The sequence below is a fragment of the Nomascus leucogenys genome, chromosome 5, assembly GCF_006542625.1.
Source record: "Nomascus leucogenys isolate Asia chromosome 5, Asia_NLE_v1, whole genome shotgun sequence".
Lineage (NCBI taxonomy): Eukaryota > Metazoa > Chordata > Mammalia > Primates > Hylobatidae > Nomascus > Nomascus leucogenys.
Genome location: NC_044385.1, coordinates 135,453,920 through 135,481,300, shown reverse-complemented (window position 1 = coordinate 135,481,300; position 27,381 = coordinate 135,453,920). Strand labels below are relative to the sequence as shown.

The 27,381-nt window shown below is 38.9% G+C and overlaps 1 protein-coding gene across 1 annotated transcript in view; it reads right to left on the bottom strand.

Annotated features, from left to right (window-relative positions):
* MYO16 (myosin XVI) overlaps positions 1 to 27,381 on the bottom strand; it is a 575,469-nt gene that overhangs the window by 14,934 nt on the left and 533,154 nt on the right. Inside the window, exon 34 of the mRNA XM_030813681.1 lies at positions 15,604 to 15,695. Coding sequence (XP_030669541.1) covers positions 15,604 to 15,695 — 92 coding nt within the window. The remainder of the gene's footprint in view (positions 1 to 15,603; positions 15,696 to 27,381) is intronic.

Genomic DNA, 27,381 nt, shown 5'->3' with positions numbered 1-27,381 from the left:
AATCTGACCAACTCCATCAAGGGGCTTTCATTCAAATTGAGCAACAAGACATAAATGCATAAAAATTATATGAATAAAGATGCTTAGACAAGACACGAGTACAAAAATTTCACAAGGCAGGATAGCATTAATTGATTAATAACATGCATATGATTACTGCTGTTGGAATACAGAGGAGAAACAACTCATTTAAAGGCAGTATGGCCACTGGGATGTGTGATTTGATCTGGACTGAAAGGATGACTAGGACACAAGAAGAAGAAAGGCCAATTGAGTTGAGTGGCAGAACAAATGGTATTCATATTGTGCTTACATGCATATAATTATTATAAAACCAAGACAGAGAAAAGCCCTGTGACATGTGGGTATAGGATTTGACAGTTGGCTTTGGAGTAGCAATAGTCGTGAATAACTAAGAAAGGAGGTAAGGCCTAGGAATAAAGGTGAGGAAAACAAGGGTCAAAATCATGGTAGCATGGCACCCATAGCCTTCAGAGGTGAGAGGAGTCAAGTAGAAGGATACTTCCCGTAATCTGTTACATTAGCCAGTATCTTAATTTACATTGTTTTGCAGGACACAGTTTAACTATTCATTTAGTAATTTCTCAAAATATTTTTCCCAGAAATAATCATGTTATTTAATCATGTGTTATCATATTAAATATGAATGAAGAAAATAATTTTATGAAGCTGGATTGTAACATATCCCAATCCAACCAGATTTTAAAACATCAGCTGTAATTGGAAAGGGGCACAGATTAGCAAATCAATGGGATCCATTAGCAACTCCAAAATGCAGTGACCTGTTAGAGTCACCCACTTGGGAACTGGAGGTAAGAGAGGCACTTCTGTATCATTACTAAATGCACTCAAAAAGTGTTGAACCTATTAAAATATTTCTATTTCTCAGGGTGCCCAATTTATTACAGGGAATTGACTTTTTCCTTCAGCAAAATTAAGTTCATTTATTTTTGAAGAATTTTCAGGAGTTACAAACTTTATATACCCATACAGAACACTGTGTGTGTGTGTGTGTGAGAGAGAGAGGGAGAGAGAGAAGGACAGTATGTATGAAGCGTGGCTTGGTGGATCACCAACTGATCATTATTTTGTATTACAATTTCTTATTAGCAATATTCCTATAATTCTATCATTGGAAGATATGAAAAGGCATGATTTTGGCTATCTTAAAGAATGAAGATTATTGAATAATGGAAGCTAAACTTAGTTAGGTACTACAAATATTAATGCCTAACAGCAACAATAAAATATTAAGCAAATAAATGATGAAGAGGTCCCAGTTAGGTTACTCAAGATGCTGTAACAGATAAATCATAAATATCAGTGGCTTGGCACAAAAGAAGGATATTTCTTGCTCATAATGAGGCCAGAATCCGATGAGTGGATGACCTTTCATGTCACCATAAGTGAACCTGAGTCTTGGAGGATTCTGTATCCAGCTTTGGGGTGAGAAAGGTCATAGAAGACAGTAAAGGTTGGTTTGCATGGGCTACGCTTGTAAGTGGTGCCCCTCACTATGGTTCTCATTCCATTGGCTAGTTTCAGTCAGATGACTACCCCTAACCACAAGGGATACTGGGACATGTAGTTTAGCTTTGTGATTAAGAAGGCATGAATTTGGCAGGCACAGCATCTGCCACTATGACTCTGGGCTCAATTACAGTGCCCTTAAGATACTGTCAGAGCAAATAATGTGGGTACAAATGCTAGAGGAAAGAAAAACAGATGTCAGGAAGGATTAGGAAGGAAAAGAGACAAGACTCTGCTAAAGTAGGCAAAATATAAAAGCAAATTTTTAAAATTAATATTCGTTTCCAGAAACAGATAGATAGTAAAAATCACCTGCAAGTGTATAAAATTAATTTAAATCCACTTGGGCTTCAAAATCTAGGCTTTTTATATCATTGACTGCATGACACTTCTTTCCAATATCACAGCTCATCTGTTTTAGAAACAGAGTCAGAAATACAAAATGACAGTTTCAAATAATAATGCAATAATAAAAATCAGAGAAAAATCAGGTCTACTAGGTCTACTGAGGTCATAAAATACAACCTTCATCAGTGTTAGCTGACCCTATTTCAGCATAATGGAAATCCTTCTATTATTTTAACCTGAATTTCGCTTTCAAAATTATCAGAAAATACGGGGTCCAGATTCCCTGGAGTCTCTCTTCCAATTCTCTGATATCTTGGGCAGAAACAGAGCTATATGTCTAATATTTTCCACTTACAAAAAAAAAGGCAAGCATTTAACCTTTACTTATACTCTGAACAGATTAAAGTTTCCAAACCGAGTAAAATGATTTTAAAGAAAGTTGTAATATAATATAGTCATAATTGGTATTTTATATTTAGCCTCTTGCTGTAGTTCATAACTAGAAAGTATCCCTTTCCTAGAATTAACACTTATGGTAATTTCAACCCCACTTGAACATCTAGTGACAAGTAGAGTAACCTCACCGCAACCACACCGGCCTTTTTGCGATGCACGCGTGCTCCTACCTCAGGGCCTTGGCTGCTCCCTTTGCCTGGAACAGTCTGCCCTGACGTCAGCACTGGTCTCTCCCTGACTTCCATATCTTTGCTCAGGGAGGCTTTTTTTGATCCCTGATTTACAATTGCAACTCAGCCCAACCTTCTTCCTCACCACTCTCCAGTCTGACCCTCCCAATCCTGCTTACCCTGTTGAACATTTTCTTTTTTCCATATTTTTTCCTTTTAGTATATTACACATTTTATCTAAATGTTGCCTATTTTTCCATGCTAGAATTTAACTTCTATGAGGGCAAGCAAGTTTGCTTTTTAGACAAAGTATCCCATGTGCCTAGACCTGTGCCTAGTACAAGCAGAACCTCAATAAACATCTTTTGATCAATGAATGAGCCTTCAAAAATTCAATTTGTTGTTTTTTTTTTTGAGACGGAGTTTCGCTCTTGTCCCCCAGGCTGGAGTGTGGTGGCGCGATCTTGGCTCACTGCAACCTCTGCCTCTGGAGTTCAAGTGATTCTCCTGCCTCAGCCTCCCGTGTAGCTGGGATTACAAGTGCCTGCCACGACGCCCGGCTAATTTTTGTATTTTTAGTAGAGATGGGGTTTCTCCATTTTGGCCAGGCTTGTCTCGAACTCTTGACCACAGGTGATCTGCCCTCCTCAGCCTCCCAAAGTGCTGGAATTACAGACATGAGCCACCGCACCCAGCCTGAAAATTCAATTTTATGCAATCCACTCACTTGGAACTCAAAATGCTAAATGTATATTATTATATGCTTTAAGTTGCTTTGTGCATTGCTTATACATGGATGCACATAATTGAATGGAGTTACAAACCTTGCATATTATTCTTGATAGGTAATGCAAGGATGTTCTAGAGTGATTTTCATCATATGTCACTTTCAAATTATATAATTTTAGAAGCCAATCACTGTATAAAATGTGACTTCACTTTAATTTCCTCCAACCAGTGAAACAACTGCCTGTGATCCTAATTACCAAGTTTATTGATACATTTTTAACATGGAATTAAATTTAAAATATCTAATAAAGTTAGGGAATAATATATCACTCACTTCTCTTAATTCTTCTGGGGCTGCTACTGGTTAACAATTACATTGAGCTGGCAAATTATCGTGCTTTGTGTTTGGAATTCAAAAGTGATTAAGATGCATTTAATGCACTCTCCATAAGCTCACAAGTCTATCAAGGCGCACACGCACGCACACAAATGATTATATTACACTGACTGATTATATGTCACTGAGGTGTCATACCCAGTATTAGGAGGAAGCCAGAAGCATGTCCTATGTTGTAAAAAGTGTGCAACAATTGTTATCTGTACAGAAAAAAATGTAAAATTACATTCCTACTCACACCATTCTCAAAACAAAGTCCAGGTAGCTTAAACCCCTAAATGTAAAAAACAAACCTAAACTTTACAAAAATATAATAGGATAATATCTTTATGGCAGGCAGCAGTAAAATATTTTTTTTCCTTAAAAAATGTATAAGGGAGAAAATTTTTGCAACCTACTCATCTGACAAAGGGCTAATATCCAGAATCTACATTGAACTCAAACAAATTTACAAGGAAAAAAATAAACAACCTCATCAAAAAGTGGGCGAAGGACATGAACAGACACTTCTCAAAAGAAGACATTTATGCAGCCAAAAAACACATGAAGAAATGCTCATCATCACTGGCCATCAGAGAAATGCAAATCAAAACCACAGTGAGATACCATCTTACACCAGTTAGAATGGCCATCATTAAAAAGTCAGGAAACAACAGGTGCTGGAGAGGATGTGGAGAAATAGGAACACTTTTACACTGTTGGTGGGACTGTAAACTAGTTCAACCATTGTGGAAGTCAGTGTGGCGATTCCTCAGGGATCTAGAACTAGAAATACCATTTGACCCAGCCATCCCATTACTGGGTATATACCCAAAGGCCTATAAATCATGCTGCTATAAAGACACATGCACATGTATGTTTATTGCGGCACTATTCACAATAGCAAAGAATTGAAACCAACCCAAATGTCCAACAACGATAGACTGGATTAAGAAAATGTGGCACATATACACCATGGAATACTATGCAGCCATAAAAAATGATGAGTTCATATCCTTTGTAGGGACATGGATGAAACTGGAAAACATCATTCTCAGTAAACTATCGCAAGGACAAAAAACCAAACACCACATGTTCTCACTCATAGGTGAGAATTGAACAATGAGAACTCATGGACACAGGAAGGGGAACATCACACACTGGGGACTGTTGTGGGGTGGGGGGAGGGGGAGGGACAGCATTAGGAGATATACCTAATGCTAAACGACGAGTTAGTGGGTGCAGCAAAACAACATGGCACATGGATACATATGTAACAAACCTGCACATTGTGCACATGTACCCTAAAACCTAAAGTATAATAATAAAAAAAAAAAAGAAAGTAATCAGGAGAAAAAAAAATGTATAAGAAAGATTTTCTTAAGCAGAACAACAAAAGTACAAACCCTAAAGGTAAGGATTAATCAATTTGACCATAATAACATTAAAACTTTATGTGGGATAAACACACACACTGGTAAGCCCACTACAGTCTAATTCTCTCACTGATTACAACTAAAACTTTGTATAAAACACAAAACATCTATCTGAGGAATTGGGAAAGTTAAAACAACAACAAAACACAAACAAACAAATCGTGGTAGGGAATCAAAACATAGAGAATGAAGGAAGGCAGAATAATGGCATGCTCAGGTAAAGAAAACTAAGATTTCTTGGGCCTACTCTAAATGAAATGCTAAATGGAGATCTTTAAGCTGACATAAAATGATACCAGAAGGAAACTCAGAACTTCAGAAATGAAGGAGAGCAACAGAAATTGTAAATATTGAGTTAACATAAAAGACGATTTTTTTTTCCCCACTATTTTCTCCTTGTATGACTGTTGAAAGGAAAAGTTACAACATGGCCTGGGGAGTTTCAATGTACACAGATGTAGCACATGGTTCAACTGCTAAGTAAAGATGGGTGACAGAGGGTGAAGGGACCAAGACGGTTGACCAGGGTAGACTGAAATTAGATGTGCATATATCACAATTTTAATTTACCAATAGGTAATGTAAAATGGAATTTTAAAAATATCCAAATAATCTGAAAGAAGTCATCATAAGGAAACAGAAGAATGAAAACAGCAGGGACAATCAGAAAAACACATAATAAAACTAATATACCTTGTGATGGTGAATATTGAGTGTCAACTTGGTTGGATTGAAGGATGCAAAGTATTGTTCCTGGGTGTGTCTGTGAGGGTGTTGCCAAAAGAGATTAACATTTGAGTCAGTGGACTGGGAGAGGCAGATCCACCCTTGATCTGTGTGGGCACCATCTAATCAGGTGCCAGCATGGCTAGAATAAAGCAGAGGGAAGAACATGGAAGGACTTGACTTGCTGAGTTTTCCGGCCTTCATCTTTCTCCTATGCTGGATGTGTCCTTTTTTTTATTTTTATTTTTATTTTTTTAGACAGAGTTTTTACTCTTGTCGCCCAGGCTGAAGTACAATGGAGCTATCTGCTCACTGCAGTCTTCGCCTCCCAGGTTCAAGCAATTCTCCTGCCTCAGCCTCCCGAGTAGCTGGGATTACAGGCATGCACCACCACGCCCAGCTAATTTTTGTATTTTTAGTAGAGACGGGTTTTCACCATGTTGGCCAGGGTGGTCTCGAGCTCCGGACCTTAGATGATCCACCCGTGTCGGCCTCCCAAAGTGCTGGGATTACAGGAGTGAGCCACTGCAAACGGCCCTGCTTCCTTCTCTTGAACAATGGACTCCAAGTTCTTCAGCTTTTGGACTCTTGGACTTACATCAGTGGTTTGCCAGGGGCTCTCGGGCCTTTGGTCACAGATAAAAGACTGCACTGTCGGCTTCCCTACTTTTGAGGTTTTGGGACTTGGACTGGCTTCTTTGCTCCTCAGCTTGCAGATGGCCTATCGTGGGACTTCACCTTGTGACGGTGTGAGTCAATTCTCCCTAACAAACTCCCGTTTATATATTCATCTATCATGTTAGTTCTGTCCCTCCAGAGAATCTAACACATACCTAAATCTAACCATATCAATAATTACATTAATAGAAATGGTCTCATGAAAGGTTGTCAGATTGGATAAAAATAAATAAGACTCATCTGTTATGTTGCCTACAGAAATCTCATGTCAAATATAGAAAGATGAATACATTAAAGGGGTGAATTTTTTGTGGGGAGAAGGCAAAAAGTTCTAAAATTACATTGTAGAGATTGTTGCACAACATTAAGAAGTTACAAAGAAACACTGAATGTTCATAACTTAAAGGCATGGGTTGTGTGGTATGTGAATTATATCTTGATAAAGCTATTTTTAAAAAGTAAAGGATGAAATGAAAAAATATACCTTACAGACAATGAACAAAATAATGGAGTGGCTATATTAATTTCAGACAAAGTAGACTTAAGACAAAGAAATACAAATAAAAAATGAAATTGTATAATGATGAATAGATCTTCACCAAAAAAGATGCAATAATTTTAAAAGTCTTTGTATCTAAAATATAGCTTCCAAATGCATGAGACAAAAACTGATGAAACTGAGAGGTGTGGACAAAGCTACAGTATAGTTGGAGACTTCTGTGCTCTTCTCTCAGGAATAGATGAAAAATGAACAAAGAAAGCCAGCAGAGACGTGGATGTGGACACAAGTAACCAACCAGACACAATCCACACTTCCAGACGACATCACCCAATGGAAGCAGAATACATATTTTTGTTCAAGTGCCCAAGGAAATTTCACCCAGACGGGTCATATCCTGGGCCATAAAAACATTTTAGTAGATTTAAGAGAACTGAAATCATACGAGGCATACCCTCAGATCACAGGGGAATTAAACTAGAATTCAGCAGAAGAAAGGTACCTGGAAAACCCCAAATACTTGGAAAGCGTATTAGCCAAAGAGAAAGTCCCATGGGAAATTAGAAAATATTTTGAACTGAATGAAAACGGAAACAAAACAAATTAAAATTTGTGGGATGCAGCTATTACAGTGTTGAGATGGAAATTTATAACTCTATTAAATGCTTTTATTAGGAAGAAAAGGAACACTTCAAGTCAGTGATCTATGCTACCTATTTAAGAAAGCAGAAATAGAGAAAATTAAACCCAAAGCAAGCAAAAGAAAAGAAAATAAAAAACAACAGAAATCAATAAAACAGTAAAACAATAGAGAAAATCAATGAGATCAAAAGCTACTTTAAAAAAATCAATAAAAGTGATAAACTTCTAGCTAAACAGACCAAGAAAACACAATAAGCAAAATGTTTGCCATGCATGAAACTGGCAAGGAATATTATCCAGAATACGTGGAAAATTCCTAACATCATCAAGAAAATCATGCAAACAAGTTGGGAAATAAGAAAAGGATGTATTTGGATTAACGAGTCTGAGAATATGTGAAAATACTGCTTGGCAACCGGGAAATATAATAAAACCACAATACGATCCATTTTACATTTATCATATTGGCGAAAAATAAAATGAATAATTAAACCAAGTGTTTACCAGGAGAGATGGAAAACTTTACTCCCTTTTAGAAGTATATACATCGATTTAAGCTTTTAGGGGAGTAATTTTGCAATAACCACCACAGTTGAAAATGTCTGTGAGCAGAAACTTAGCACTTCCATTTCTAGGGAAATTTGGGCAATTTTTTTTTTCTCAATTGTAAGTTAGGGCATTTTCAGTGATGTTAATTGTAGCATGGCTTGTAACATTGATAACTTGGAAATGATTTTGATGTAAGTTTTCCACTCACTTTGGTCAAACTGTAAACATGTTCTTAAGAAATGCCATGACCACATTTATATGGAACTTGTTTCTCAGAAAAGTTTCCAATGGAGGGGGCATGTTTGCACCTAAAAAGCAATATGATTGTGTGTGTGTGTGTGTGTTGAAAAGCTTATAGAGGCACTGGCAAGAATGTATGCTCACATCCTTGGGTGCTGTAACTTCTAGCCCTCTAGTGAAGTTGTAAACTACAATATGACCTGCATATTGGCACTGAGCACAGAGCATCATCGATCTCCCTGCATCTTTCGTGGAGATCACTGAATTAGGCTTTCTGTGGACCACAACACAACAGACCACAGGAAAACACCATGTGCCTTGTGCTCATCTGTCCCCCCAAGGCACCACAGCACCCTAGGGCCAGCAGCAGCAGGTCATGTGACACCTGTCCTTCAGTCCATAATGCTTTCCTCTCCTCCTGAGCTTGCTCCCTGCCATGCTTGTTGAAGGAATATGAGTATAATTTTGCACTAAGTATGTGCCGGCCATCAATCGTTTGTTATTGTATCGATACCTCAGCCCTGAAGTTGTTTTTTAATTTAATTTTTTTTTTTTGAGACAAGGTCTCTGTTGCTTAGGCTGGAGTGCAATGGTGTGAAGACAGCTCACTGCAGCCTCAATCTCCTGAGCTCAAGTGATCCTCCTGCCTCAGCCTCCCAAGTAGCAGGGAATACAGGTGTCAACCCTAAAGTCTGTACATTCCACCTGGAGCTAATACTTAGAATAAAATAACAAGTGGGAGATGCATGTACCAAAATGGAAAAAAAAAAGTCCCACCGCAGCAACAACAAGAAGCTGTTTGCAGAATAATCTGTAGAAAGTGAGTTTTTTTTACACTTTAAAAGCATGAATAGCATTGGTTATTACTTGTGAATATTATATGATTTATGAGTATACCTATGCTCAGTAAAGGTGCAAACATGGATGAAGGGCTACGTGCAAACTTCATTGTGATGATTCACTTCTGGTGTGGTAGGCAGGGATGAGATTGAGAACTAGGATACATGTTTTTCCAAAAATGTAGCTCTAAAGTAAATAATGCAAAATGTTAAGACTTATTAAAGGTGGGTGTTTCATTAATCACTGTTTCTTTCTAAGTTTATACTATTCCATAATAAATCATATTTTTAAAATCACACATATAATAGATTTTACCAAAATCCCAGAAAAATATTGGGTTCTCTTGATCCAATCTAACGTCCTACATATTTTGGATAGCATCTACAATGTGAAAATCAGAACTGGTTTTCAGAATATTGACCCTGCAAAGAAAGGGATATCATAATAATAAGAGCAAGCAAGCTTTTAGCTTTTTTTTTTTTTGCACCTACAGTATTCCAGGCAGCATGCTAGGCAGGTCCATACATTTTCTCTAACTGACCCCCAAACTTAGCTTTTTGTGCACTTACTTACGTGATGAATAATGAATCTGGGATTCTTATCTAGTTCTTTTCTTACTTTCTTCACTTTAACAACCAATTAAATTAATATTGAAATTGTTGTTACCTAGAATTTATAGTTAGCCAAATGTTTCCAATTACTTTGTTACTCCTCCACTATACAATAATATTGCTAACTGCAGATTTCCCATCTAGAAGGTGAGCTTGCAGAAATATCACAAGACTTTTTCCTCTTTAAAAACATAGTCACAGCCAGGTGCGGTGGCTCACTCCTGTAATAACACTTTGGGAGGGAGGGGCGGGGGCGGATCATTTGAGGTCAGGAGTTCGAGACCAGCCTGACCAACATGGTGAAACCCAGTCTCTACTAGAAATAACAATAAAAAAAAAAATTAGGCCGGGGTGCGGTGGTTCACACCTGTAATCCCAGCTCTTTGGGAGGCCGAGGGAGGCAGATCATGAGATCAGGAGATTGAGACCATCCTAACATGGTGAAACCCCGTCTCTACTGAAAAAAATATATAAAAAATTAGCTGAGCATGATGGCATGTGACCGTAGCCCCAGCTACTCAGGAGGCTGAGGCAGGAGAATCACTTGAACCTGGGAGGTGCACGTTGCAGTGAGCTGAGATCGTGCCACTGCACTCCAGCCTGGGCAACAGAGTGAGGCTCCATCTCAAAAAAAAAAAAAAAAAAAATTAGCCAGGTGTGGTGGCACAAGCCTGTAATCCCAACTACTTGGGAGGCTGAGGCAGAAGAATCACTTGAACCTGGGAGGTGGAGGTTGCAGTGAGCTGAGATTGCGCCACTGAACTCTAGCCTGGGACAGAGGGAGACTCTATCTCAAACGCACAAGCAAACAAAAAAACGTAGTCACTACTCTGACTTCTTATTCTCTTAAAATTTATGGCAATTAAATCCTCCTCATTGATAATAAATAATGTCTTAATCAGAAAAAACTATGCATGTATATACACTTATGTTGTATTAATAAATACAGTGCAATTTTATGATGGAAAAATACAAAATACAGGATATGTTTTTGTTTTATATTTTCCAAATTTCTATTTATCTTTACTGGACATGACCTTTCCCTGTTGAAAATGCTGCCATTTCACACATCAACTTAATTTACTACCTTCATTTTTTTGCACATAATCTGTAAGTCACGAGTGGTGAGTACGGATTCCCTGAACCTTAGCTGTGTGAAAGAGCTTTGTGTGCTAGATCTCCTTCTCTTTGTAGCTCATATGTGGTTATATAAAATATATATTTATATATGTTTCCTTTTGAAAGGGTTGCTTATGTTCCCTGACATATCTTTAGAATTACTGTTTAATGATTAAACTAAATATTTCCACATTTCATTATTTTATCTAACACACAGTTTGTTTTAATTCCACGCTATAATATATTTCAGTCTATATAACAAATACAATGAATATAGAAAGAAGGCATTGGATTTATTTAGTGCTCTGCAACTCTTAACTTTGTTGCTATATGACATTACAAAAAGGTTTATTTGATCACTCAGTAAAGCAAACCACATAACAACTTGCTTTTTGATGTGAATCAATTGCATATTGATCTCATTATGGCTTTCATCGGCAGCTATGGCAGGAGTGAGCTGGATATTTAAGATCTTGGGTCCCAGACTGCCATTATTTTATCAAAGACCATGAATGGTTTCTTACAATGAATACCTGAATATGATCAATATGCATAATAACTTTTTATGTTCTTTACAAAAACAAAAGAATATTTTTAAAAACTTGGCAAGAAATATGATAAATGCCCATAATGAAAATAAAAGAACATAAAGCACCTGATATTACTGTGGAGAGCAGACTGCTGAGAAGAAGAAGAAGGCATGAAAAAAAGGTGGTAGAGTTAAAATAGCAACATAAATAGAGATAGCCTATGCTTAATGAAACAATTAAACAGCTCATTTCTCAATGTCAAGTGTGGACCCCTAAACAGATGTTTAACTAGAAATTTTTATGCCAAGGGCAAGCACCAAGCATTTTTGTTTCTGTGTCCCCTTCTGCCATCATTCTGCCTTCAGGCCGTCCTCCCACCTCCCTGTGACTTTCATGCTTTTGCTCTATTTATAAATTGTGGGCTTCCTGTGTCAGGTTACCTGGCCCTCTGAGTCAGCAGAGGATTGCCATCATGGCAAAAAATGGAAGAAGTCATTCTCGGCTGGATGATGCTCTCAGCATTTCCCCCACTGCTTAGCTCCTCACCACGGGGTTACTTCTAAAGGATTGCATCACGCCAAATAGCATAAACTTTTAAAAAAAGTAAAATCCCATAAAATGGTAAGTAGATAAATGTCATATTCTTTTCATAAATGCTGTTTAATTCCAAAGCTAATTTAAAATACTATAAGCTACGAAATTCTAGATTTGAGTCCTGGGAACTGCCACAAAGCTCCCTCAAGGGCCAGTGTGTGGAATTCCATGGTATCATGTTTCATAGCCGGTTTTATTCATGCCCAGTGCTTGGGAAGTGCAAAGGAACACAGCCCCATGCACAGCGCAGCAAATGTCCCGGCTTTTGCTATTTTCAAACATTTTATGTAAAATTAATTTTCACTACTTTTATGTAAAGCCATTATAGTTTTCAAATTAATAAAAAGTTATAATGGAGTACAACATCAACTACATTTTCGATATTCTTTTTTTTACATAAACAACCACCATCTATTAAGGCTCCAGCCCTATCAGAAAATGTTTTGCATCTATTTTGAGAACAAATGAAGAGTTTGTACACTTAGTGAAAAAAACACTTGTTTGGATGTAAAACTTTATAGATAGTAACAATAAAATTAAATGCGTATATTAGTCAAAATTCTGATTTCTAAGCACAGGAAACTAACCTCAGACATCTCAGGCAGGTAGAGGCTTCATTGGAAGGCTAAGGAAGGACATGAACTTCGACAAAAAGGTCTGGCGAGTGGGTGAGGTGGATGCAGGGGCTGATGGCTGGCGTGCTCTGAGCAAAGTTCTTCTCTGACTAATATTCTTCTGCTGGTGCTGCATGGAGCCACTACTGCCCAATGTCACCCCATGGGGCCAGGTCAGTTGTTGTCCCTTCCATTATATGTCCCTCAGTCTGCATCCATCGTAGGTAGGTTAACTGAGCCCATCTTACATGTGTTTGTCCAGCTGTCAAAGCAGGGGAGGAAGAGGGAGTCCCTTCCCTTGTATTTTCATCATGGTAGGTGTGAAACTTAAATGTGAGACTGGCGGGAAAAAGCCAAATCACGAATGTCCACTATAGCTACTGAAGACTTTTATTATTGAACCAAAAATTCTTCATGTTTTATGAAACAGGCCAGGTGCAGTGGCTCACGCCTGTAATCCCAGCACTTTGGGAGGCCGAGGCAGATGGATCACTGAGGTCAGGAGTTTGAGACCAGCCTGACCAACATGATGAAACTCCATCTCTACTAAAAATACAAAATTAGCCAGGTGTGGTGGTGCACACCTGTAATCTCAGCTACTTGGGAGGCTGACGTAGGAGAATCAGTTGAACTGGGAGGTGGAGTTTGCAGTGAGCTGAGATCATCCCATTGCACTCCAGCCTGGGCAACAAGAGTTAAACTCTGTCTCAAAATAAATAAATAATAAATAAATAAATTTTATGAAACAGTTGAATGACTCCTCCATTTCTTTTAATGGGTTATGATAAGTTCATTCTCAGAAATGGAACATATGATCTTGATTTCCATTCAAACTGTGGACTCATTGAATTTTCCATATGATCTTTGACAAATTACTGACTCTATTTTCTCTTTTCTTTATCTACCATAATGCCCAGACATTTTATCTTCCTTGAAGGGAGTTTATTAAAACTGCTGATGAGGCTAATGAAAATATAGACATCCTTAAAGAGAAATTTCATTTTTGGTCACCATTTAATTTTACTGCTACATGCCCAATCTGTCGGGGACTGGATTTTATAGAATTTCTATTTAATTGCATTAGTAGAAAAGCTAAAAAGCTGCTTCCCCGTATGTGTCCATACTTCTTGTATAAATGTCACATGAGTGATAAATTCTGAAAGCCATTAAACACATAGTTTCACATAACTCTTATGGCTTCTCACCAGTAAGGAATCTGTCTCATCACATGAGTGCCCACAATTTGCATGGAAGAAAATAAGCATGGTTTTCAGTTTCCTTGAGAAAAAGAATGTACCCCAAGATGACTGGCAGTTCCTGCCTCATCAGGGATGTCTGCATTTGAAAACAAGGCCTCTTTGAAATCTGAGAATGGAAAATGATTCCTGACAACCTTTCTCATCTCTCTTTGATTCTTAGCCAAACACAGAGGAAAAGTCACAAAGCAGCCTACTATATATACCTTCTTTCAAATGACTCCCTTTGTCTAAGAACCACATTGTAGGGGCAGGCCTGGAAAGGATGTCAGATGGCCTAGCGTTGTGTTGTAATGTACAGGGGGCAGGCCTGGAAAGGATGTCAGATGGCCCAGTGTTGTGTTGTAATGTACAGGAGTCAGGCCTCCGATATAAAAATCAAACCAGTGTTCATGACCAGGAGGTTCCCCTGTGCATGATCTCAGAGGAAGCATCTGTGATGCTTACAAGGTAAAGTAGATGCATCTCTAAGGAATAGAGGGGAGATTAGGACAATCTATTATTGCAACCAAGCAGCATTTTCTGTCTATTTCAGCGCCTGGATATCAGTGCAAGTGATTTCAGAAGATTGCCTACTGTAAGATTTATTCTTAAGATTCAAATTATTGATTTTTCTCACTACCTCATCAGTGTTATTTAGAAAAATCTCAGCTGATAATATGGCCATGCCTCTATAATGCTAAATATTCCAAGGAAAGATGATCATTAGCTGGATAGTTGATTTCATGGAAACATCTGGATACTTGGCTGAGGTTATTTTAGACTTTTATGTAGATGTTTGACATAAAAATTGTGCTGTAACTTTAGATAAAACGAGAATCCTGTTGCTCAAGCAATAGTCTGTTAATATATTGATAACAAAATCTCTCTAATTAGTGGTTTGTGCATCGTCTTGAATGCAACATTATATATTTTAAAGATAATTATTTAAAGTATATTTTAAAATTCAACATAAAAGGAAAATAAAACAGTAAATTCTATAATATAAATTCTTTTACTTTCTAAAAGCACAAATGGGTTCTTTTTTTCTTCTTCTTGAAGTGATAATCTTGTTTATTTTGGTGAAATTGTTAGGAAGAGACACATAAAACATTTACATGGAATTAGTAATACACCTCCAGTTTTGTGGGCTGCAATCTCATTTTGATTTTACTATGTTCTCATCATATGTCATATTTTAAATGAATATGAATTACATGGAAGTGAATGTCATAACTGAGATAAGATGCATGCCATGAAACCACAGGTGGTTCAAGCATTGTCTTCCCAGGTGTGGTCACTAAGAGTCATCCTATTTTAGCCAAGGTCAAACGCATAGCAACTTCATTCAGCAGGTTTAATACCATCTTCACCCGAGAATAATTTTAAAGTACCACAATGTAAATTAAATCTACAATATTTCATTTAAAACTATTATGTTTTAGTTGTTTTGGACATCATTATTTTGGAAACAAGCAAAAAATTGTAGTCAGCTGAGGTGGAGAGAGAAGACCGTTCAGCTGAAGGAGTGCAGGGCAGAGGTGAGAACAGCTGAGCTCTCCAGTCCACACAGAGCATCTATTGGTAACAAGTTAATGAATGCCTTGTCATAACTGAATTCCATTTGTCACTGCACATGTGAACAGATAGACGTTATTACCTGAGTGGTGTGACTGTCCCTGTGTCTCTGAAATGTCGAAGTCCCTGTGCCACTTATAGACAACCGTGAGTATCCATCTTCTTCAGGTAAACCTGTTGAGGTCAACACAAATCTGGAGTTAAGCAGTGTCTCCTTGTTCCAAATAAAGTAAGTCATGCACTCATTACAACAAACTAGAATTGTTGTCTTTTACGAATTGAAATGATGATCCTTAAACACAAACTAAATACTAAATTTTGCAATGAAACATGGGCACGAACAGCATTGTGGCAGCTTCATTTAGGAAAAGAGGACATATCCTGCCAAAGGAGATACAATGATACTAAGGAAATATGTGATAATAGCACAAAAGTGAGCAGATAAGTATTGGAGGGGAGAAGGGAAACTTCCAGAGACTGAAAAGGTTTGAAGAAGCATCCGGGGTCGGTGACGGGCCCACTGAGTTGCTGGGGTGACTGCAGACAGCAGACTGTGGCTGCCATTCATAGGATTGCAGGGAGGCGAGGAAGGGATTGAAAATCAGAGCATAACTAAGCCTGTGTGTCCGATGAATTCCACTGGCTGTAGTTCATTTTGTGCACAAGGAAGCAAAGAGATCGGCTGAATTTCCATGAGGAAAAGGTGGGGAGAGCTGCCGATTCACAACACACCAATTCATGAGCAACCACACAGAGTAAGTTGTAGGTTTATGAAACTTTACATGTCCCCCAACAACACGAAGTCGCTATGAGGCACCAAATGATTCTATTAATTATCCTTTATGATCAAAGCAGTTTCCCAACCTTCGCACTGTTGGCATTTTGGCCTGTATAATTCTTTGCCATGGGGTCTGCCCCATGCATTGCAGGATGTTTAACAGCATCCCTGACCTCCACCCACTAGATGCCAGCAGCACCCCCATTTGTGGCACTCAGAAATGTTCCCAGACATTGCCAAAAGTTCCTTGGAGGGCAAAGTCATCCCCTCCTACACAGGCTGAGAACCACTGTGATACAGGCACCATGCATCACCGCAAGTGACTTAGATTAATAAACATGAATAGACAAAAAGAGAAGAACCCAACAAAATGAATTCAACTCAGAGAACTTTAAATACTGAAGTGATTACTACTCTCCTCTGAAAGCATAATTAACTAGCACAGCGTAATTGATTAAACATATACATAATTCCTAAATTAAAAATCATTAGACAATCAGTGCACGCTTTTCCAATTATAGGAGAGAGTTCCTCAGGGAAGTCTACACAATCCTGTCAACACATAACAAGGCCTTCCAGGTGATCTTGTTACATGTCCAGATACCTTGGTATGGAAGAGCTAACTTCATGAAGACTGGGCAGACAATGGCCAGTGGGTGGGGGGGGTCTCTTGCTGGAGAACAGATCTCAGCCACAGGCAGCAGCAGTAGCCTCAGGTGCTATGTGGGAATAGTGTCCTTAGACACTGTGGTGGCAGGACACAGGAAAGGCTCCAATCACAGTGAGTGTCGGAGCAGCCTGAAATGCACACAGGCGGAAGGGAGTGTGTCAATCCAAGATCAGGAACGATATGAAATTTCAGGAAACTAGATAAAGCAGATAGTTGGAAAAAAAATGTGTTTCCAGGTAGGAGGGCACAACAAAGGGCGTGGGATTCATGTGAAGGACCACCTCTTAGAGGGGAATAAAGGATGGGATGCTGGGAGGAAGGGGCTGATTGATAAGCAAGACAAAACTTCACTTCTATAGGAACCATAGAGAAACCAGTTCGCCAGATATCTTACTAAGACAGGGGATCTGTGGCAGGAGGAGACAACTGTGATTCATTTTTCAAACCTAAATTATAAATTAGAAGTCAGGGCTGGGTGCAGTGGCTCACACCTGTAATCCCAGTACTTTGGGAGGCTGAGGTGGCGGATCACCTGAGGTCAGGAGATCGAGACCAGCCCGGCCAACATGGTGAAATCCCATCTCTACTAAAAATACAAAATTACCCAGGCATGGTGGTGCACACCTGTAGTCTCAGCTACTCGGGAGGCTGAGGCAGGAGAATCGCTTGAACCCAGGAGGGAGAGTTGCAGTGAGCCAAGGTTGCTCCATTGCACCCCAGCCTGGGTGACAGAGTGAGACTCCATCCCAAAATAAAAATAAATAAATAAATAAATAAATAAATAATAAATAAAATTAGAAGTTGGATCTCAGAATCAAAACAGAAACTCAATTGAAAGGGTATAAGCTCAGAGCCGAATCGCTAGCCTGCTGAGCACTGCATAGAGTCAATTAAAGTCAAAAACATTTATGAGCAACCTCTGCATAAGGCGCTGAGAAATACAATGAGGAATGAAGAAAAGTCCCCGCCCTTGAGAAAGTCATACTTCAGTGAGAATGGCACTGAGGCCAAACACACAGCAGCACGATTTCAGGATTAAGAGGAGTACAGGTCACGCTGAACAGGGTCTTGGAGAGGGTAAGGATTCATTCTGATGGAAGGGACTAGAGTAAACTTCATGCAGTGTTGCTAAAGGACCTGGGCCTTCCAGGAGGAGGAGAATTGTGGAGGGCGAACAAAGTCGAGAAGGACATGCCTGGCTGAGAGCACAAATGCGATAAGGCAACAAAACACAAGGACGCTTCGCGGAAATGTGACCACACTTTGGAGACGATAGGTAGCACTGCAGACTTCCCGGAAGAGAAGTGACACCATTTTATCTAAGGAATGAGTTCAAAGGTATTTCATTCATAACTGTTGACTAAAGAAAGCATGGGTCCCAGAACCTGTGTCAGGGCTCCACAGACAGGGACAGATGGCAGCGTGGGCAGGTCCAGCCAATGTGTCCAGCATGGACGTGTAACAATTCCCAGTTTACAGATTCATGTGTCCCTTGCTGAACATATTCTTTCCAGCAATCTTTTTGAAGCAATCGTGTGCTTCAAAAAGTTGAGCTTTTGGTCCATTTGATACCAAACTATTTCAAAAAGCCATTCTTGCCCAAATGACAGCAAATCAAGGTCTTCTGAAACTGCATCCATCCTATGCTGCCCTCCAGATAGCCAGCTCCTCTGCTCAAAGAAAACATGCAGATGCTCAGGGGAAGGAATTCCCCAAACCTGATCTCCAGGGCATAATGGATACGCTGTGGACACTCCATAGAACCTGCTGCTGTTCTTTAAACTTGGGTGGGCAAAAGTCGCATGCAGGTGGAGGGCCAGGTGAGGACAGCGGGGAGGGAGGCAGGTGAGTGGGTGCTGGGGGAGACAGGCATGTGGAGGAAGGGGTGGGACAAGCGACTGGGCCCCAGAAGTCAGAGGGAAGGGGATTTTTGAAGGTTGTAGCAAACAGGCTGAGGGTCCTCATCACGGCCAATGCATCAACGCTGTGAGAACTGGAAGGGACAGAGTGACAGCCAGGAAGCGCCAAAGGTGCAAAGGAGGTTACACGGCAGGAGGTTTTTTTGTTGTTGTTGTTGTTTTACCAGCACAATATTTTATTTAGCTGCCGTATAAGAAGCAGTACCTTTTTAAGGCAAATTATTTTAAAGTGACACCAAGCGCACAAACCACGAATTAAAAAAAAAAAACGGATTCATGTCTCTATATAAACATTAAAAATAAACACATTGACCATGCCCTAAAAATAAAATGTGTATTTTAAAAGAACAATGTAGAACATTGAAATATATTAAATAAGAGGCTTTTTTAATTCTTAAAACGTCCTACAGATCCCAGATATTAAAAAATGGACAAAGAATAAGTTTAGAAAATAAAGGAGAAAAAATATGAATGACTAATAAGTAATATACATATTCAATTTCATTAAGAATTCCAAGTAATGGATATGAGACTACATTCTATCTATCAAAATAACACAGTTTTAAAACTTTTTATTACAAACATTTCAGACATAAAGAGAGTATGCAGTGAAACTCCACGCACCCATTCCAAGCCTTGGGGCTGTCAATTTTATCCATTTTTATCCATTTTTTATTCATTTTTCACTTAAATCCCAGAAATCATGTCATTTCAGCTGTAAATATTTGTACATGTATCCCTAACTGACAAGAACTTTTTTTTTTTTTTTTAACATAGCAAGAATTTTCTCACGCAGCTAACGGGAACATTGCTAAGCAAAGGCCCCCAGAGAAGTCCCACAGTCTTGCGTGGGTAGAGAATCCCACGGCGCATTTTAACCAGGGTGAAGACTGCAATCGTGTTGGAGGAACATTTAAAGTGAAGGTGGAGCTCTTTATCTGTGCCTTCATTAAAAGGTGGAGTTCTGTCCGAGAAGGAGCTTCTGCACATTCTGAGAAGCCCCCACTGCTCCTCTTACTGTAGCGGCCTTCTCCCCAGACCAGGCTTGGGGTTAACAATTCCCAGTTTAGAGATTCATGTGTCCCTTGCTGAACATATTCTTTCCAGCAATCTTTTTGAAGCAATCGTGTGCTTCAAAAAGTTGAGCTTTTGGTCCATTTGATACCAAACTATTTCAAAAAGCCGTTCTTGCCCAAATGACAGCAAATCAAGGTCTTCTGAAACTGCATCCATCCTATGCTGCCCTCCAGATATCCAGCCCCTCTGCTCAAAGCAAACATGCAGATGCTCAGGGGAAGGAATTCCCCAAACCTGATCTCCAGGGCATAATGGATACGCTGTGGACACTCCATAGAACCTGCTGCTGTTCTTTAAACTTGGGTGGGCAAAAGTCAAAAAGGCTTTGGCCTTGATTGAAGGTTTAGCAGGAAGAAGCAGCCTCTGCTCTCCCTCTCCTCCTGAATTGGAGGCTACTCAGAGCACTGAAAGTTAAACCTTCCTCCAGGACACAAAGAGGAATGGCTTTTAGGACATCCTCCTCATCATTGTGGTGTAGACCTGGTCCCTGGAGTTCTGTGTGATTTTTTAAGTAATTTTGAAAAGTGAGAGACTCTGGGGCCATGAGGTCTACATGCAGAGCCCAGTGGGTTCAGGTAAATTCTTATAAGAAGAAAAGAATGCGTCCGGGTGCAGTGGCTCACGCCTGTAATCCCAGCACTTTGAGAGGCCGAGGCGGGCGGATCACGAGGTCAGCAGATCAAGACCATTCTGGCTAACACGGTGAAACCCTGCCTCTACTAAAAAGAATTAAAAAAAAAAATAGCCGGATGTGGTGGCACACGCCTGTAATCCCAGCTACTCGGGAGGCTGAGGCTGAAGAATCACTTCAACCTGGGAGGCAGAGGTTGCAGTGAGTTGAGATCGTGCCACTGCACTCCAGCCTGGGTGACAGAGCGAGACTCCATCTCAAAAAAAAAAAAAAAAAAAAAAAAAAAAAAAAAAAAGACAAGACAAGAATGAGAAAGTGACTTTCAAGGGCAGTATGGCACTGAATTTTACACGGATAACCAGTTAGAATCTGTTAGTCAAATCTGTCATTTGTAGGGACCCAAACTTGTTTAGTCAATGGAAAGAGGGTTTGAATTCTCCTTTTACATCTGTCCAGCTTTCCAAGTATTTCATTACCTTTAAATCCACTCCCTTCTTGATTTCCGTGAAATTGGACATCTGTCTTCTATTTCTTGAGCACCTATTGTATGTCTCCATTTCCGCCCTTCTCAGTGTAAATTTCTCAAAGTTTGGCATGCTACGTGGTTTAGTGGTCATATTTCTTTTCTTACTCCTCTTTATGATTGTTCCTCTGATGCTATAAATAACCACCATGTCTCCAGCTTCTTTGAACATTCTAGCTTTTCTCTTTCTATCCTGGAACGCTGGCCTAAACTCCAAACCTGTAATCATCATTTATGGAAAAATCATCCAAAATCAGAAGTCCTTCTCTCTTGAGCTCCAAATCCGCTTATGGAATTAACCTCCTTTGGGAATTGCCCTTCCCTTCTAAAGAGTGCTGTATTCTCCCATCATTTGTCTCAAATTCTTGGAGTCGTTCCTGACACCTTCCTCTTCTCGACTCCTATACCAATACAGTCTTTAATACTGTTTCTTCATGTACAAAACCTACCAAGGCTTAAGTAATGAATTCAAAATTGGCACCCCCAAACTCAGTTTCCAATTCTATTGTTCACCCTGGATAGTACAATAAGGTACACTTCTCCAAAACAGCAGAGAGTACCCCCTCCTCAAAATAAGGACAACCCTTTCAGAGACACTTTTTTTTTTTTTTTTGAGATGGAGTCTTGCTCTGTCACCCAGGCTGGAGTGCAGTGGTGCCATCTCGGTTCACTGCAAGCTCTGCCTCCCAGGTTTGCTCCTGCCTCAGCCTCCCAAGTAGCTGGGACTACAGGCACCTACCACCATGCCTGGCTAATTTCTTGTATTTTTAGTAGAGACAGGGTTTCACCGTGTTAGCCAGGATGGTCTCTATCTCCTGACCTTGTGATCCACCTGCCCCGGCCTCCCAAAGTGCTGGGATTACAGGCGTGAGCCACCGCGCCCGGCCAAGACACTCTTTAAATTGGCATTCATGGCTCTGTGGACTCCTACATAATTGTTTCTTTCCTCTGTTCTGTACTCACCTATTCTACCAGAGAAGCTGATTCACATTCCTGCCACAATACATTGTGCAGCAAATTCATGGAAATGTGCTTCTTTCTTTTCTGAATTAAACTCACTTTGAAAATCCCAACCTTCTCTATGAAGCATCCTTAGCAATCCCAGCCCACCAGAATCATCTCTTTTATCTATGCGGAAAGTAACAGAGTAATCATTATTTATGGGATTCATTTGACATTTATTGCTGACTGCCCTATTTTGCAGTCTCCTTGGTATGTATTTTCAATGTGCTCCGTATTTTCACTGTTCACACAAAGAGGTCATCTTGTGTTGCTTAGGTATCATAGAGCTCCCAGGCACAACACAATGCCTGCATGTGACAGGTGCACTTGGTAAGTGTTTTGATTGACTGATGTGCACCTCTCTCTTCTGGGTTTCCTCTTGCCATCCTGCCCTTCATATTATTTTGAATCCTCCAACCTACATATTAAATAGACTCTTCCCCTGAACTCCACCCAGATATTCCTGCTTCTATTCATCCCAGAGATTCCAAATTGTAATGTCTGTCTTTGCCCTGAATACCAGCACAAGCCATCAAAGTAATATTGTGTACTTGGCTGTACATGTGGGCATTTGTGTCTAAGAAAATATCATAAAGCATTGATCTCCTATTATAGCCTGTATGGTTTCAGAGAAACGAATTCACTGCCTTGCACCTTATCTACCTCATTCATGTAATTGTTGTTTCTGTTGGATAAACCCTCACGACTCTTCTAGCTCTAAAACACATAATATTTTATGAATAACTGTGTATAGGTAATATTTCTTGAGTATTAACTTACTGCTAAATATCATCATATAAAATACAGCAATCCATGAAGTAGGTGCTTTTTTTATTCCCATTTTTAAGATTAGAAAATTGAAAACGAGAGAGGTTAAGTAACTTGCCCATGGTCGGGGAGTTAATAAGCATCAGAGCTGAGCTTCAAACCCAGGCAGAATGACGCCTTAAGCACTGGGAACAATATTCCACTGCTAGGAAATAGCAGAGTGAGCATTTCAATCTATTCCTTTTCAACACTGACTTCTCAACTGCAGTGGAGAAAATGTAATTAAATAATATCCAAATTAGAAATTATTTAATGTGACTTTAAAATGCTTTTAACTAGAAGGATGAGTGGGGCAGGGCTTACTCGATGCCCCAGGAGTTTTCTTTCTTTGCAAAGGTAACTTCTGTTGCTTAAAATAGATGATTGCAACATATTCCAGATTGTCAAGTGACGCTTGCTTCCTTTTCTCTGGCTGTTAGGCTTTCAGTCAGACAAGAGTATGCATTCCAAAGAGGGTGTACAATCTCCATAAAGAAAGTGGTGTTGTAAAATACATATTAAAGATATTTATGGGTTCCAACCAAAGGCTCCTTGGCTGGTGGTTTGGATTGATTTCGAGGTGTGGCTGATGGAAGCCCTTCTTAGATGTTCCCAGAACTGGTGTGGTTTGGCGCCCTAATGGCCTAAGTTCAACAAGGCACTGGAGTCGGAGCACAGAATGCAGATTTCCTGGTCCTGCAAATGATGTCCCCCAACCTTTTGCCTTAGGAAGCCTTTATTCAACACAAATAACCCTTATTGTGCATTGAGGATGAACATAATGCAAATTAAAAATAGACAACTTGTACAGAATGATAAATGTAAATGCAAACGCAATGACTGTATTCTTTAATTGCAATTTTTCCTGATACCCAGCCATATTATGTATATTCACTGAATAGCAAGAAAGAAAATAATACTGAACATAAAATGCCCTAGTTGGAATTTTTTATATCTGTGTGTCCCCACAAAATAAACATCTTTATGTTCACAATATTTTGTTTGATAAAGCTAAAACGCTCTAACACTAAAAACTGCTCTCTAATCGAACGATAAATAACCACAAGTCCAGGGAATAATTAAGTACACAAAAAAAGATCCAAGTCTGCGTTCACATCAGTAAAAGGATGGCAATTAAAGTAAGTGATAGCTATAATTACCCACGCATAACTATATTTCAACAAATGAACAAACATAATTATTTCTGGGAAGCAGAGGTAGCATGCAGATAACTGGCATTCAAAAGAGAAATGTTTCCTAGAAAATAACACTGTTTCTGATTCAATTAGAACTTTAAGTTATTTTAAACATTTATTTTCATCTTGTGCCCTTATTTAGAAAGTGCATTGGCTGCACTTTGTAAGTTATGAACCTGTACTAATAATTGCTTTAAGAGTTATCATGCTCATGTATATATCACATTCTGCACATGTGTAATATTTGTTCCATTTCTATAATACTGACTAGGCAGTTTTTCTGACTCTGCCCTCTGTATGGGATTTACTGGTTCCTCTGTAACAAACAACATTGTTTCAATCAGCAAATGCTTACTGAGGGCCTAAGTATAAAGGGTATTGTGCTGGATGTTTTAAAAATCATGGGGAAAGTTCCAGGCCCCCAGAAATTCATGGCGCTCAGCATAAATGTGTCAAGTTGCTTTGAAAGATTGAATTTCCAATTGAAATAATTTTCCTTTTGTACGCATAACTCCTGAGATTTTCAAGTGGTTTTTACTTAATGACAGCATAGAACCAACTTTATTTTAAAATCTGTAAGCATGTTAAGGGAGAAGACAGAAATCTGTGTGGCAGGCTTTGGCCATGCACACATGCTGAAGTTTAGAACCCTGATACTCCTAAGAATTTATATTATTAATTTCATGGAGCCTATTCCACAAACATCTCCATTTTGGTCTAGAGGGTTTCTGTTTGTTTCCTTGGTTTTTGGTTATGTTTTGATAGTTAGAGTAAGACTTGCAGTTTTTTTATTATTATTAAATTTTTTGGGATCATTTCCGAAGCTGTAGTTTTTGCCTTTTGCCTCAAAACACGGAAAACTTGAATATTTTGGTGAAGAGAAGTTCCCTTTCTCCATCTCTTTTTTTTTTTTTTTTTTTTTTTAAGTTGCAGAATTGTGGCAACCACACAAATAAAATAAATAGAACACTGGCAGCTCTGCAGAAGCTCCTGTGGTCATCTCTCCAGATCGCTACTGGCCTTCTCCTCCGAATGAAATCGCCGTCCTCACTTTGTGGCAGTCCGTTCTCCGGGCACCTCTTCCTTGTCAGGCAGGTCTGTCATTCTAGAGTGTGTGTGGCAGTATCACTCTGGAGTCTTCAGTTACATTTCTCTAGTTACTACTGAGGCTGGACTCCATTAAAAATGTTTTTCTAAGTGGTATTCACATATTCTGTCCAATTTTCTTTTCAGCTGTCTTTTGTTTTTAATTTAAATAAACGTTGAATATTAGCCTTTGTTGGGTAAATGTATTGAAAATATTTTCTCCCTGTTTATGTTTTTTTTTCTTTTTTCTTTATGGTTAAAACTTTTGTGTCTTGCTTAAGAAGCCCTTCTTTCCTTTTATGAAGTAAGAAAGATACGCTTCTACTGTTTCTTCTATCCATTTTATTATTTGACATTTGACATACAGATCTATTATCTATCAGGGATTGTTGTGTGTGTATAGCATTAGGCAGGGTCAAGTTTCACTGTTCGCTCCACATGGATAGCAATCAATTATTTTTCTCCAGTGCCCTAACATGCCAATTTTGTCATAAATTAAGTGGCTAATTAAGCAAGCTGGAGTAATATTATTTTCTTTCTCCTTCCTTCCTATTCTCTGAAAGCATGTATGTGACATTGGAGTTATTTCATCCTTAGAGTTTTGGAAAAATTTAGTGGAGAAACCATCTGATTCTGGAGTTTTCCTTGTAGGAAGGCATTCAATTACATTCCATTAATTTAACATTTACGGTGTTATTTAGCTTTCCTACTTCTTTAGTCATTTTCGTTAGTTCTATTTTTTTAAGAATGTATTTGTTTATGTAAATTTGCAAATTTATCTTGGCGTAAAACTTTGTAATATTCTCTTACTATTTTTAATTTCAGCCAGATCTGTATTGATGTCCCCTTTTCAATCTAAAATCTGTTATTTGTGCCAATTTTCTCTATTTCTCTATCCCCTTGCAAGAAAATTTTCAATCTTATTAATGTTTTCAAAGATAATTTTTTAAAAGATAAACAACTTGCTCTTTCCTTCCTATCCCTTTGCATTATTTTGTTATTTGTTTTATATTTCAGTAACTTATGTTCTTATTATCACTATCATCTTTCCTTCTATTTTCCTAGTATTTAGTTTTTGTTCTGTTGCTAATTTCTAGATACTTTTAACACTCATCATATTTGTTCTTTTGTGATGCAGATGTTTGAAGCCACACATTTCCATTTCTTAATCTTTTGTGGTAACATGGATGGAACTGGAGGCCATTATCTTAGGTGAAATAACTAAGACACAGAATGACAAATGCTACGTGTTCTCACTTATAAGTGGGAGCTAAATAACGTGTACACTTGGGCATAGAGTATGGAAAAATAGACACTGGAGACTCAGAAGGGTGGCAAGGTGGGAGGATGGGATGGAATGAAGCGTATGAAACGACTTAATCAGGACAATACATACTATTCAGTTGATGTGGACACTAAAAGCCCAGCCATGGCCACGACGCCATACAGCCACATATTGACCATGCCGACACTGCACCCGAACCCCTTCTAGTCATACACAAAAGACATTAGTCATGTCCTAAAAGTTCTATTGTCATACTTGCATTGTCATTAGTTAAAATGTTTTGGTTTTGAACTTATTTTGTGATTTCTTCTGGAATACATTGATTACTTAGAGATTTTATTTTATTTTATTTTTTAGATGAAGTCTGGCTCTGCTGCCCAAGCAGGATTGCAGAGGCGCGATCTCGGCTCATTGCAAACTCCACCTCCTGGGTTCAAGCGATTCTCCTACCTCAGCTCTCCGAGTAGCTGGAATTAAAGGCATATACCATCACGCCCAGCTGATATTTGTATTTTTAGTAGAGATGGGGTTTCACCATGTTGGCCAGGCTGGTCTCGAACTCCTGACCTCAGGTGATCTGCCTGCCTCAGCCTCCCAAAGTGCTGGGACTGCAAGCGTGAGCCACCGCGCCTGGCCTGGAGATGTAATTTTTGACGTTCAAGTATATAAGCACTGTTTTTGCTGCTTTTTAATATCTGCACGTTGTATCTTTTTCTTTTCTATCCCTTTACATTTACTCTTTCAGAATCCTTATGTTTTACTGTTTTCAGAAATCTTAGTTTTTAAAATATTCTGCTAATCATTTTTCATATAAATTACATTAACTCTTTCAGAATCCTTATGTTTTACTGTTTTCAGAAATCTTAGTTTTTAAAATATTCTGCTA